Raw genomic sequence first — 14,232 nt, forward strand, 5'->3', positions numbered from 1 at the left:
TGATATTAACTAAAATTACAGAAAAATGGACATCCGCCCTTTTTATTCCAAGCCATAGGTATATTGTAATAAAATTTACTAGATACAAAAAATTAGTAGACCGGTTAAAAAATGGTGATTAATTTAATACACTTCTGGACAAATAAATTGAATATATATATATATATATATATATATATATATATATATATATATATATACATATATATATATATATATATATATATATATATATATATATATATATATATATAACGAATAATAATCATCGACCGCGATGATTCAAATTGAATATATTAACGAATAATAATTTGGTTATAATTCACAGCAAAACAAAAAATTTTAATATTAAAAGAAAATATTAATAAAAATTACCATCTATATCGAAGTCTTCTCCATCACTCTCATATAACATCATCGCGGATTTCAAGAGTGTTCCGTCGACAGGATTGTCATCTTCAGAATATTGGGGATCTAGGGGATTGCCATCAATATCTTCAGCCAAATCCTTATCAGAAGTTTTGTCTTCCTAAAGTTTTATATAGAATATTTTTACTATTTATCAAATTCTAATTTATATATTATCTAGGTTACAATTTAAAAAAAGCAAGGAAATACATATCAAATATAAAACACAAACTTATCAATAAAATGCAGATCTGGTTAGCGACATTAAAAGAAAAAAAAAAGAAAATTTTTTTTATATCAATCTAGGGTACAACACCTTTCAAGGATTTTAGCTTTAGAAGTGTAGTACATGGCTGATATTCCGAGACCGAATGTTTAAAAAATGTTTTAAATCCATTCAAAAAATTATCCTCAAAACAATCTGGGCAAGCATAGACAGTGTGTTCACCACACCTAAATTTTCTAATTTTTTGCATTTGCGACTGGTGTGTCTGTTTTTATTCTATAGCAAAAGCCACATCTGCCTCTACTACCTTCTGGAATATGTCGAGGGCGATTTACAGGATCTACCTTAGTGATTTCCATTATTCTCACTGACATGATACGTGGTATAGTTGCTTGACAAGCACGAACGTTAGGTTGCAGTTCGATCAGAGCAAATGCTAAATTGTGCAAAAACTGTCTTTGTGGTAAACGAATTTCGTTATTATTAGAATAGAAAAGGACCATAGAGTTTATACCAGCTACATTTAGCATGGAATAAAAAATTACCATTGGCTATCGTCAAGTATTCCTAGCGCAGTCGTATGTGTCACATAACTTGTTTACTGTGTCAACTCTCCCCTTTGTAGAATTGTAGTTAAGAATCATTTCGAGTTTCATGGAATCCTCATCAATTGTATCGTCATGTTGCAAACTAAACAAGAGGAGTACGTTTTTATTTCTTTTTGGTATATAGGACACCAAACTAATATCATCATGAAAAGCGAACATGCTGGATCGAATAGGTCTGCTTATGGGTTTAGAAACTTCATGGAGCAATTACTTCTTATTTTTGCGATACGTTCCTAAAAACGTAAGTTTGTATTATTGGTATGCTTGAAAACCAATTGTCAACAGTAATGTGCCGTTTTGTTTCTTCTTAGAGGCTAACATAATCTCTTTACCACTTCCGATGGAGAATTACTTATCATAAAAGGACCTGGTGGTTGTTGCCCCAAAATATGGCTCCAAATTGCAGGTATAAAAGGTCTTGGAATCTGATAGCACAAAATTTTTTAATTAATATTTATTTGGTTTATTAGGTATATACTGTTCCGTCTTTATTCCAAAGTTCGTCTGTGCTTAACCCGTCACTTTTCAATACACCTGCCAAATAGAATAAACCAATAAAAGCACGAATTTCTAAAGCATGTGTGTCCTTTGCGTTCCTCTCTCGATTATAGTTTTCTTGGGAGTGTCTGATATGTTTGTTTGTAGATTCAACAATAATGGTTATCATGATGTCGTTAAAAAAATATTTCCAATTATTTGTGTGAATTTAGAACTCTACAAGATTTGGTGGCCCCGAGTTTAGTATAGACCTCACCATAGACAGATAAAATCAATGTAGATTATAGGCTACAGACCCCATTTGGAACCAAAAACTGTTCTGCTTACCCAGAAGGCTGCATCAACCTTCACCACCTTGAAGTTAAGATGATCATTTCACGACAATTTAGAATATGGGATCAGTCTGAGATACTTCATTGACATGACTTGAGATTGCGTCTAGGAAATCTGGAGTTTTCGCGCAGAAGACAAGCTCTCTGGTTGGACCGATGGCACTTTTCCGGATAAACGGGACCACAACAGTCTTTTATTAAGCCTGAGTGACTACATCCCATTTCGTCGGACCCGGGCGTACAGTCTCCGAAAAGGGTCACCATAAGCACAGGCTTGTTTGGAAAGTAGCTTAAGTAAGTTTTCGACTACCAGACACGATAGCAGGCTAGAGGAAATTCCTCCCTGAAGGGACCCATGTAAGGCCGAAAGCCGTTACGGTATACACCTATCTTCGCAACTAAATAAGGTATTATTTACCGCATGTCTCACCACTTTCACACACATGAATTTGAAGGTAGTGCAGCTCAAGACGTCCTCAATATCCAAGATAACCAGGCTGTATGGTGCTTCCGGTATTCCTGTATGGTAATGCTTTCGATCTACCACCCGCTCCACCCTGGAGGCAACGTGGAGCAGAGCCGCCTCGCAAGACTGGTAAACGTATTATTACGATAGCCTTGCTACGCCGCTAATAATAATAATATGGAATGTACTCGATCGACGATCAAGTTGCAGGTGCGGCGCTCCAGCGGCATCGATAAATTTCTATTAAAATCCATAACATTGAAGCGGACAATTTAAATAAGAACAATTAAATTGTATAAGTCAGTCGATAAAATACATTTGTACAGTTAAATAAATCTTCTAAATCTAGTGATGTTGACGACCACAATGACATATCTTATTCTATTCACTTCTTATTGTTGTTTGTTTTGATGTGTAGCTCATCTTTTAAGGACATTGGTGATCATCACGGCCCGTTTTACTCTGTCTGAAGCAGTTCTGTAGAGTTCTATTGTTGTTTTTCCACTCCACTGCTTTAAACTTCTCAAGCAGGACATGAGTCGTCCTCCCGGTCCTCTTTTTCCTTCCACCTTCCCTTGTACAACCAATCGCATCAACTCATATTTTTTATTTCTTAGTCTGTGACCAAAGTAGCTCACTTTTCTTTACTTTATAGTGTTTTCCTTTTTCTTTTTTAATTTTTCTTAATGTCCGTGTTTGTTACGTGTTGTATCCATGATATTTTCCACATTTTTCGATAACACCAGATCTCAAATATAGCAAGTATTTTTTTAAATGCGTCCGTAATTGTCCAGGCTTCAACTCCATATAAAAGGGTAAAGAATTATATTCCCAGTTTTCCATTGTATAATACTGTTTTCATTTAATTGAAAGCGCTTCTGACTATCTCAATGCGTCGTTCTATTTCAAGGCTGCGGTAGAACTGTTCATTTTGCTCGTATCCCAAGTAATTGCATCTGGATACTTTCTCTAAAGCTTTTTCTTTCTCGTAGATTGTTTCGTCTTCAATCTTGTTCATACTGACAGTCATGATGATTTTTGTTTTTTTTTGTGTGTTCAGAGTCATTCCATACCTCTCGGAGTACTGCGTAGTACGCTCAACCAAAATTTGCTTTCCGAAAGGAGTATTGTATCGTCTTCATATCTGAGATTATTCGCTAATTTTCCGTTAATTTATGTACCTTCATTGATGTCTTTTAGTGCTTCTTTAAACATCTCTTCTGAACACATTAAAAAGTAGATGATAGTACACATCCTTGTCGTACTCCTGTTCTCTTGACCCAGATATACTTATGTATGTTTTATATTGGTAGAATCCAATATTATATTTGTAATAATATTATATTTGGGATTTTCAGAGTGCTGTTCGTAGAATTCAATTAACTGTTCCCCATTTTCATTTGTTTTAGCGTCCCCGTATTTTCCTACGACTTTGTCATTTGTTTTTTTTTCCCTGTCCAAGCATTAAAATCTCCCAACGGCACAATATTTTTGAGGCTATCTATATTTTCAATAAGTTCTGATAAGGTTTCGTAGAATATTTGTTTATCTTTTTTTGATGCACTTTGTGATGGCTCATATATTCCAATGATCCCGTGTGCCCTTTCCACGTAATAAATACTCAAATAATTGTCTCATTGATTTACACCCAGCTTATCAGGTTTACTTTTTAAGTCTTTTTTATCAATATTGATACCCCTGCTTGTGCTTTCTTGTCCTTCTCTACTCGACTATAAATATGTATAAAGCCTCTTATATATTCGCTACGTTGGCTTGGCCTTGGTAAGGACTGTGGATCCTTGGATTTTCCATATGTGTCCTTGTTCGTTTGCTACATTGTCTTCGCTTTTTCAGTCCGTGTCATTTTACTTTAGCCAAGAGTAAGAAATAGTGACTCGACTGCCATCGGAAACCTAATAGCCATTCGCGGTCGGTTCAAAAAGAGTAAAATGTGAATGTCCTTTTGATTCGTAAGGTGCGTTTCATAAGCGTATGAGTATTGATACAGTTTGTGCTCCCGCTCATACCTCGGAGTGCGACTACAGACTGCATGGCTCGTCCAGAATGCCATAGCATGGAGGATAGGGTGCACGCCATTTTTATAATGTAGATGTAGGGCCTGCGTAGCGCAAGCGGTAGGATGCTTGCCTCGCATGCCGGTGGTCCGGAGTTCGAATCCTACCGCCGGCAAGAACAACTAGACATTTTTAAAAATGTCTATAGGCCCCAGGTCGACTCAGCCTGAATAAAAATGAGTACCTTGGGTAAAATCAGGGGTAATAATAGGCGGTTGAAGCGTAGCACTGGCCATGTTACCTTCCTTGTATACCGTAGGCCCTAGATATAGCAGACTACCCTGCTATACTCCCAAAGCCGCGAGCGGTATAAAACGGGAGACTATTATTATAGATACCTCACCTCCATGGCCTGACTCTAATCCCCAAGAAAACTTGAAGCGAACTTGAACTTAGGAGAACTTGAATAAGAAAAGACATGAAAGACTTATTAAACAATGAGTTGGCAATTAACACAGAGAAATATGTATTAATATACCCAGTGAACCACTTACTTTAAGGCTAAAACCTCACTAGTGTCCTTTGTTCATTTAGGAGCTATAAGAAAACCAGTAAACTCGACTGCGTTATTTAATAAATAAAAGTTACTAGGTACACACAAGTACTTAATACTACTACTTCCTTGAACATTTATATTGATATTTTTACTTACCTCCTCAGATATACCCAGAAAGATATTGTTTAGTTTGGTCATAAAGTCTTTTGGGTATATTGTGTCGTCCCACGCTTTTAAAACTCGCAATACTCTAACCCTAAAACCTTCTGCCTGCAGTCTACCTTCCAAATTATCGTAAGTTTCTTTGATGCACTTGAATATTTCTACCAATTTTAACTCAAACGCCTTCCTAAAAAAAGATGCCTTTGAGACTTTAACTTGACAGTTATGTAAAATATCTGAAATCAAGTAAAGTCGTGCTATCTTTTTGGTAAGGAGAGTGGTTTTATTGGATAGAGACTCAGCGATGCATTCAGCAACTTCCTCAGCTGCTTCGCTATGCTCGATGCAAAACACCATTGCTTCACCTATTTTATTTCTTTCGTGGGTTAATTGCCGTAATATGTCTTCTAGCCTATCCCTCTGCCTGAAAAATTTAAAAAGTTAAACTGGAGTAGAAGCAAAATTGAGGTGTGTGTGAACTTACGAATTAGAAAGGCTTCCTTTTGAACTTTCTTTAGAATCGTCCTCTTTTATTAACTCCTCTGGCATACCTAATGTGTAACAGTTCATGAGAGGCGGTTTCCATATAGATCCATCTAAAATTACACTCTTAATATCATATATGTGTATTGTAATAATATACACTAGAGAAATGAGCAAAAATACAGTGTTTTTTATAGTCGCTGTAACTAGAGGTAGATTATCTAAACGGCTACGAATCATGCATCCGCAAAGTACAAATTTACCCTTTGACCATCTTATACTAACCGTTTTAAAAATGTCGCCATTTGTTAATTTTTTTTTAAGTTTTTAGTCAGTTGGATTTTTTTTATCTACAAGGTAAGTAATTTGAATAATTATCCAGATTTAGCCACACGGCTCACACTCCCTCGAAGAGGAAAATTCACTCATCCCAGATACCTACAGTATCAAATGATTGGCCTCTGATGGGACTCTTTCCGTGTTATCGAAATAGAGATGTTTATTAAGACCCATCTGTTTTATGTTCTCTAGGATCTTTGGAATAACTCCAGTAGTAGAGAGAATAATACGTATCGTCTGAGTACTTTCCATTTCTTCATCTTCTCCTTATTTGTATTTCCAGATCTCTGTACTTGGCGATTTTTTCGTTGTATTCAACACGCAGATTGTTATTGTTAGGTATCGCCACATCTATTGGTGTTGTCTGTCTGGTAAGTTTATTAAATAGTATGAGATCTCGTCTATTATGTGCCACTGGTTGGTCTTTTGGGGTCTGGTGAGGTCCCAATAAAGTTTATAGTAGTCGTTTTTAAGCATTCTGTCAGCAACATATTGATAATATAGCAGATTATCGTTTTGGAGAAGTCCCAGTTTTCTAGCTAGTACTTGGTGAAGAATTATGGTTAAATGAACAATTATAAGATTAAAAATCACTATTAATAAAAATTATTAAAAATTAAGATTTTACAGAACACCAACTTGTCAACATCGCTAATGGTTTCTACAGTAATTTTCCACTAAAAAAAATCCAGTAGTTCTCGATCAACTGAGCCCTCTGTGCCGTAACTTAAAATATTCTAGCGCGCACAGTATGTTCACGTCTATTCGTATTCTGGTTCAACTGTACCAAGTGGAAAATCGAATCCAACTAACTGCTTACATTTTTGTTCCGTATAGTTATTTCAGGACAAATTTAAATAAAAGTGACTGTTTTGAAAGAAAAATAACATTCGTATTATAGCAAAGAGTACTAACCTAAAAAAACTGTACAAAATATATTAGGATAGTAATAAACTTACTTTTGAACATTCTAAATTCCTTGGTATTCCATTCTTTCTGGGAATCGCCATGAAGAATTGAATATACTTTCCATCTATAGTAGATATGAGGTGGACTTTGATTTTCGAATAAAAACCTAAAAAACAATGTAGTAGATACAATGTAGTACTCTTTATTTGATATTAAGAGAATTATAAACTCCAACAGTTACTCCAACTTATATGAGACTGAAACAGTTTCTAGGCAAGATGTTTTAAGTTTTTGAATCTTATCTTACAACGTGTTGACAGCTTCACATACCTTGGCTCGCTAGCTGCTACTACCAACAAAACAAGCGAAGAAATTGAAAGACGAATAAACCTTACAAATAGTGCATACTATGGACTTCAAAAACAGTTCTACTCAAGAAATATCCAAAGAAGAACTAAAATTATTATATACCAAACACTGCTGAGGCTGGTCCTCACATTTGGTTCGGAAATATGAAATATAACGCGGAAGAATGAAATACTTTGGGGAATATTCTTGCGTAAAATACTCCACAAAATATTTGGAGCTATAAACGACCAAGGGCAGTGGCGCAAAAGATATAAAATTTCAAATTATATCAACTCTTTAATGAATAAGATGTCGTACCGGTCATTAAAACACAGCGACTTAGATGGGCTGGACACAATACGAACGCCAGACAATATGATTGTCAAAAAGCTTGATACACGAACACCTCTAGGAAGAAGAAGCAGAGGGTGACCGCGAATTAGGTAGTTAGATGGAGTTGAGACCGATTTAGGAATACCAAAAATCAGAAGCTCGCAATACGTCGCCAGAAACTAAACATAATGGCGACGAATCTTAGAGCAGGCCAGGATCCATAGAAGATTGTCGAGCCAATGATGATGATGTGAAAGATTGAGCGAAGAAGTGAAAAATTAAGTACAAAAAGCAAATAAACTGACAGGATGTGATATAAGACTATATGGCGAAACCGAAATATTAACACTGAGATGAAGTCAAGAATTTATAAAGTCAAAGTAAGACCAATAATGACATATGCATCAGAAACACGACCCGACACAGCCAGAACACAAAGGCGACTGGAAAAGGCAGAGATTAAAGTACTGAGAAGAATTACAGGAAATACGCTGAGAGATCGAAAGAGGAGTGAAGACATTCGAAGAAAATCTAACGTACAATGTATAACCGAGTGAACACTAAACAGAAAAAGAAGAGAATAACCACATAAGCAGAATGGGGGAGACCCGTGTGGTCAAAATAGCAACAGGTAAATCACTAATTTACCGCGCAAAAAATGTGAGTGACTACCTTCCATAGAGGTATCAATCCGCTAATTGCAGAATTACTTATAAAGAAGAATAATTTGGTAAAGAATGCGAAAGTCAATGGTTCAGTACATACCTAAATTGAGGGTTTTGGAGCTCCTTATTCATGATCATTGCTTCAAACATAGGCCCTTCTCGAACAACAAATTCCACCATTCTATGTATCAGCATAATCAGATTCCTGTCATTTGGTATCACTACTTTCACAACCGCTCTGGATAATATTTCATTAAGTTCTTCCTGTGATTTTGGCAACACATCTTTATCCCTTGCAGCGGGCTGAGCATTGAATGGTAAACCGGAAGGCGGCGGAGGTTGTGAAATATCTAATAACACGGGAGGGACGTAAATAGGATAAGGGGGAATGATAACCGCTTTACCCCAACCGAGCTTCATTTCATAACCAAACACATCTTTCCCGCTTAAACTCTTCAAAGCTCGCTCGCCGTCTTTTCTCGACATGTACGCAACAAAACCACAATTACGACCCCTTGCTTTTTCTTCATCAGAGCGGGGCCACATTATTTTTATACTCGCTAAGGGGCCAAATCTTCCAAATAACTCTAATAGCTGTTGCTCGGTGATCTAAAAGTATACGTTTTTAGTAAAGAAAATTGTATCAAATCCCTAACATGTTATCTTACCTTTGGATTAAGATTTCCGAGATACAGATTAGTAGTATTCGGATCCCCATTATCAAAGGAACCTATATCACCACTTCTCATTAGCATATCCAACTCATTTTCAAGTGGGGTTTTGACTGCTCCTTTATATTTATGACGTTCCTCTCGTTCTTCTTGTATTCTAAAAATGAATAATACCAATTAATATACTTATTCATTGAAATAAACTACATCTTTGGGAATTTGGTGACATACTAAGTAGAAAATAAATATAAAACAATTGAAATAATTAAATTGAAGTATACTTACTGCCTCAGCTCTTCCATAAATGATTCAAGGTTACTTTTGGCCGTTTGCTTTTTCTTACCCAATCGTTCTGGTTTTCTATCCGATGTTAAAAGCTTTGCATATGCTTGAGCTCTATCTGCAGAACTCAATTGATCTTGAGCTGTTGCTAACCTGGATGTAGGTTTATACAACTTCCCCTTTTCTCTAGTGTCTTCCTCTATAATAAATACAACGATATGAAATTTAATATTATTTGATCTAACGCCTACTTTGTATGAAAACATGATTGACAAGAATAGGAGTGAGTTGCATTACACATTTATACAGATTTCGTCTGATAAAACGACCGAAAGATGTGGCAGATACATACACACTGGACTCAGAGTCACTGTGCCTATCTTCTGATAGGCACACTGGACTCGGATCCTTCTCCTCCATACTTGGTTGATTACAAAGAATTGTATAAAATAAACCAAGCAACAATAGCCAAAGGCTATAGCGGGATAAGATGGTAAAATCTGCACACGACTGGATTCTTATTTGAGTATAGGCACTTGAAAGTACATATTTACTCCTTTAGTAAAATTTTTAGCTCCCAAGGTGGACCATGGATCCCTTATCGCAAAAAATGTGTTTTCTTAACAAAAAAATGTGCAAGAAGAACATAACACAATTACATAGTACCAAGTGTTACATATAGTCAAGCTGCAAATAATAACCAACAACTGAACCAAATTACTACAACACAACCAACCGACATACAAGAGTTAAAACAAATGATAAAGGGTCTCATGGAGCAGATGAGCACCATGCTCAACCTTCTTACCACCATCGTAGCAAAGATGAAGTGATGGCCGACAAACTAAAATTTCTGATCTGGAATACAAATGCCTTACCCCACTACAAACACGAGCTTAGTATATACTTGGTAAGTCATAAAATTGATCTAATACTAATATCAGAAACGCACTTTACATCCTGATAGAACCGCCCAAGGTGGCACTGCAGTCATTATTGGAAACACAATCAAACATCATCTCGCAACTTGTCTTGAAAAGAATATATACAAGCCACAAATATAGTTGTAGAAGACTGCACAGGCTCCATTACTTTCTCTGCGATTTATTGCCCTCCAAAGCGTGGGCAAATAACGAAATAAGACTTTTAAACAGTTCTCTAAAACCGATTCATTTGTGGCGGTGACTATAATGCCAAGCATCAGAGTTGAGGTTCTAGACTAGATAAGACACGAGGAAGAGAACTATACAAAGCAATAAACAACAATAGAAGCAGTAACAACACGAGAATCCCGGATCTTCTGGACTTTGGCATAACTAAACTAATTAACAAGAACTATATGCATGCTGAGTCAGTCATGTTATGAACTATCTTCCGATCATTCGGCAGATATTATAACACTAAATAAAAAAATCCTCAACAGGGAAAAACCATGTGTATTACATAACCGAAAAACAAATTGGAACATCTAGTGGAGAAGAGACTCCAACTAAAACATTCCCCTAAAGACAAACGAAGAGATAGAACATGCTGTAGAACACAGCATACCTGGCCCATTGCCTGGGACTCAACAACACCCAGCAAGAATGAAATGAAGAGTGAATACACCTCGATATCTATAAGAGAGAAAATAATGCACAAAAGAAAACTCAAGAAACAGTGGCAAGCAACTAGATCGCCACAAACAAAAACGCAGCTGAACAATGCTGTAAACGAGCTAAAAGAAATGATAGTAACAGAAAGGAATATACAATTCAGTGAATACATAAAACAAATAGATACACCTGAACAAACAAATTACTTCCTATGGAAGGCTACTCAAAAATTAAAAAGACTCCAATACAATATACCACTGTTAAAAAAAAAGAGCAAGGCGGATGATTAAAAACACCAAAAGAAAAAGGAGAGACATTTGTAAACCACCTATGAACTGTTCATTGCCAATGAAACAACTGAAAATCTTATTTTTTCTTTATGACTTTTGTTTAATGATTTTAGTCATCTTTCAAATTTGTTAAAAATAATATCAATAGATTTATCATTTACATTTTCATTATTAGATTGTATTTAAGTTTAATTACTTCATTTTGATTATCATTATATTCACAAAATAAAACTACTGGTTTGTGATCAATAAAATAAGATTTATTTTATTGTATTCATCATCATTAATAGTTTATTCATTATCATTATTATCTTGTATTTATGTCTGTATGTTTTTGCACGGGGCCGAATCAATCTCACGTGTGACCGAGACGCCTGCAGTATAATATACATTTATTACTCCGCTCATTGACTTGTCGATGAGCACAGGAAATTATGATACTCTATAAGAGCCGTCCAAAATCTTTTGTCTGCTCGGTTTAACATCAAAATAAAAGATCTGTCATAAGTTCTTGTATTTGGGCACCAACAAAAATTCCTTATTCCAACTTTGTGCCACTGATTCGAGGAAATTTAGTGTTCTTCTTCTTCTTCTCGTGCCACTCCTAGCGGAGATTGGAAATCATCATGGCCACTGCGACTTTGTTAGCAGCGTGCCTAAAAAGTTCAATCGAACTACACCCGAACCATTCACGTAGATTACGAAGCCACGATATTTTTCTTCTTCCCACACTTCTTTTGCCCTTAATTTTGCCCTGCATGATATTTCTTAAAAGTTCGTACTTTTCACCTCTCACAATGTGCCCCAAGTATTCCATCTTTCTAGTGTTAAGATTCCAATTTAGTGTTAAGATACTGCAATTCTTTACCATTTTTGTTCATACTTTTTACAAATTTTTTCAAAAGTCCTAGCTTTCTGTGAAGTGGTGGCAGGACAATTTTGCCTAGTGGCACTATAGGTTTTTGAGATACATTTTTAACTCTCTGTGTTAAAGGTTTTCTTTGTGGCCAATTTTCACTATGTAATGTTTATCTCTTGCACGACTATCCCATTCATATAAAAAATAATAAAAGGTTCTTTTGAAGTAGCGGACAATCCAGATAAAGTGTACAAAGATGAGGAAGTACATTCATAAAGGAAAATTGATTGAGTCTGTAGACTAGAAATATTTTTATTGTATATTTGTATATTTATTTATATTTAAACCATGTATTAATTATATTATGGACATTATAAATACTATAAAATACTTACTTCTAGCCCCTGCATCATATGTTCCTGCTTTCACCCAAACTTTCGAACTACCATTAATAGGAGCTTCTTGAAAAGTTTCTACGAATTCTTGAAATACCTAAAACCATTATTAATGAGAAAAATACCCAACTTTTTTACTGCACTTTCTTAAATTAAAAAAAAATAAATAGAACACAAAAGTATAAGAATTAAACTTGTTTAGATTAAGTTATTTTGTTTTCCCAGGAAGTTTCTCATTAATGATCACCAAACTTTGCTTTAATTTTTACAACATACATGTCTTCCAAAATTATGTATTTATGAGAGTCAGAAACATTATATCTTAAAATTAAATTTCTATATTTAACTTTTGTTGTTTAATAAGTAAGCTTATTTACAAAAATTAATATTCAGTCCAGTAAGTTGAGTAATTTGTTAATTTATTAACCAGGACTTGTTAATCACTAGTTAATTTGATTATTTCTGTACCAAATTCTGTTTATGAGACAAGTTAGCTAAATGAACTATTGCTCAATAGAGTATTGGTAAAAGTTATCCAAATATGAATAATTTTAAATTCAGAAACTGCTGTTTTAGTCCTGTAACACTCAAAATTCTTGGAAACCTTTCTCGACTAATCTACAAATAAAAAATAAGTATATAAAATGAGCTGAATGTACATAATATTATGAGTTCATTATTAGATAAATGTTTGACTGATTGTTTATCAAGTGTTGATACACCAATATATATTTTTGGGCAACCCTGGGGAAACAATTTTCAGTACTAAATTCTGACCACCAATGATACGATTCCCTTCCAATGAGTCGTTTCTTTTATGTAAGAAGAATATTAAAACTAGAGCAAAGTTTTGTTGGATTATTTATACTACAATAAGGGCCAATTCAGTCAAAATATTTACATGAGCTGCTGCTTCCTCCTCTTCCCTCTTTCTTTGTTCCTCCAGTTCCCGTTTACTTAAAGTTCTTTTCCCCATTGTTCCAATGGTGAATGCTTTTAGTTTCTGTTCTGCAATAGAGCTCTGAAAATTTTCAAAGATGTGTAGGTATGTTGAATGAATGAGGTTAAATAATTATGACTTACCTTAGTATCCGACATACTACAACTGTTATTACTTTATAAATACCCGTCCTATTTGAGCTACATAAGCTTTTTCGATTTGAAAAAGCATGGAAATCATTTAACAATTATGTGCATCTTCATTTGAATGAAAGTTTTTATATATACATTTATTTACTAAGACAATAATGACAGTTGACAGAAGACAGGAACCAGACAGGAACTGGAATGTTCCTTTTAGGTAGACAACTTTATAATATAAAAACCAGAGATAAAAACCAATAAAAACCATAATCGTCATTATATAAAACACAAAAATATCCTAATTTGTAATAAAAATCCTAATGAATAATGAATTCAATAACAATAACCCAGAAAAGCTGTTTGAGCTACTTGTAACGTATTTTATAACATCGCAAAGGTAGGCAACTTTTGTTACCATTTACTGTTTCGAATAGTGTTTCAATATTTCCTTAAATTCAATAAATATCAGTCAATTTTTTTGAAATAGAATAAAGAGCCAAAATGTATCTATAGATATAAGCTTATTACTAATATCTAACTTATTACAATTTCAAAATAAAATATAAATAATTAAACACTAAATAACACTCAACGATAACAAATCTTAAGCTGTAAATATAGTATGGGAATTCAATGCTATATGTTGAGAACAGCAATTGACAATAAATTTTTTTGAAATTATCCAGGGGGCTATAAAATCTCACCTTTT

General features: G+C 34.7%; 1 protein-coding gene across 1 annotated transcript in view; it reads right to left on the reverse strand.

Moving 5' to 3' along the window:
- LOC140451886 (U2 snRNP-associated SURP motif-containing protein) overlaps window positions 1-13,696 on the reverse strand; it is a 34,880-nt gene extending 21,184 nt beyond the window's left edge. The window contains exons 1-10 of the mRNA XM_072545828.1: window positions 13,524-13,696; window positions 13,342-13,461; window positions 12,441-12,537; window positions 9,305-9,500; window positions 9,017-9,176; window positions 8,449-8,957; window positions 7,053-7,168; window positions 5,756-5,867; window positions 5,266-5,695; window positions 376-529 (exon numbers count right to left, since the gene is read on the reverse strand). Of these exons, the coding sequence (XP_072401929.1) occupies window positions 376-529; window positions 5,266-5,695; window positions 5,756-5,867; window positions 7,053-7,168; window positions 8,449-8,957; window positions 9,017-9,176; window positions 9,305-9,500; window positions 12,441-12,537; window positions 13,342-13,461; window positions 13,524-13,538 (1,909 nt within the window). The 5' untranslated portion in view covers window positions 13,539-13,696. The remainder of the gene's footprint in view (window positions 1-375; window positions 530-5,265; window positions 5,696-5,755; window positions 5,868-7,052; window positions 7,169-8,448; window positions 8,958-9,016; window positions 9,177-9,304; window positions 9,501-12,440; window positions 12,538-13,341; window positions 13,462-13,523) is intronic.
- Between the last annotated feature and the right edge of the window lie 536 nt (window positions 13,697-14,232).

This window comes from Diabrotica undecimpunctata, chromosome 10, assembly GCF_040954645.1.
Source record: "Diabrotica undecimpunctata isolate CICGRU chromosome 10, icDiaUnde3, whole genome shotgun sequence".
In the NCBI taxonomy this organism is placed as follows: Eukaryota; Metazoa; Arthropoda; class Insecta; order Coleoptera; family Chrysomelidae; genus Diabrotica; species Diabrotica undecimpunctata.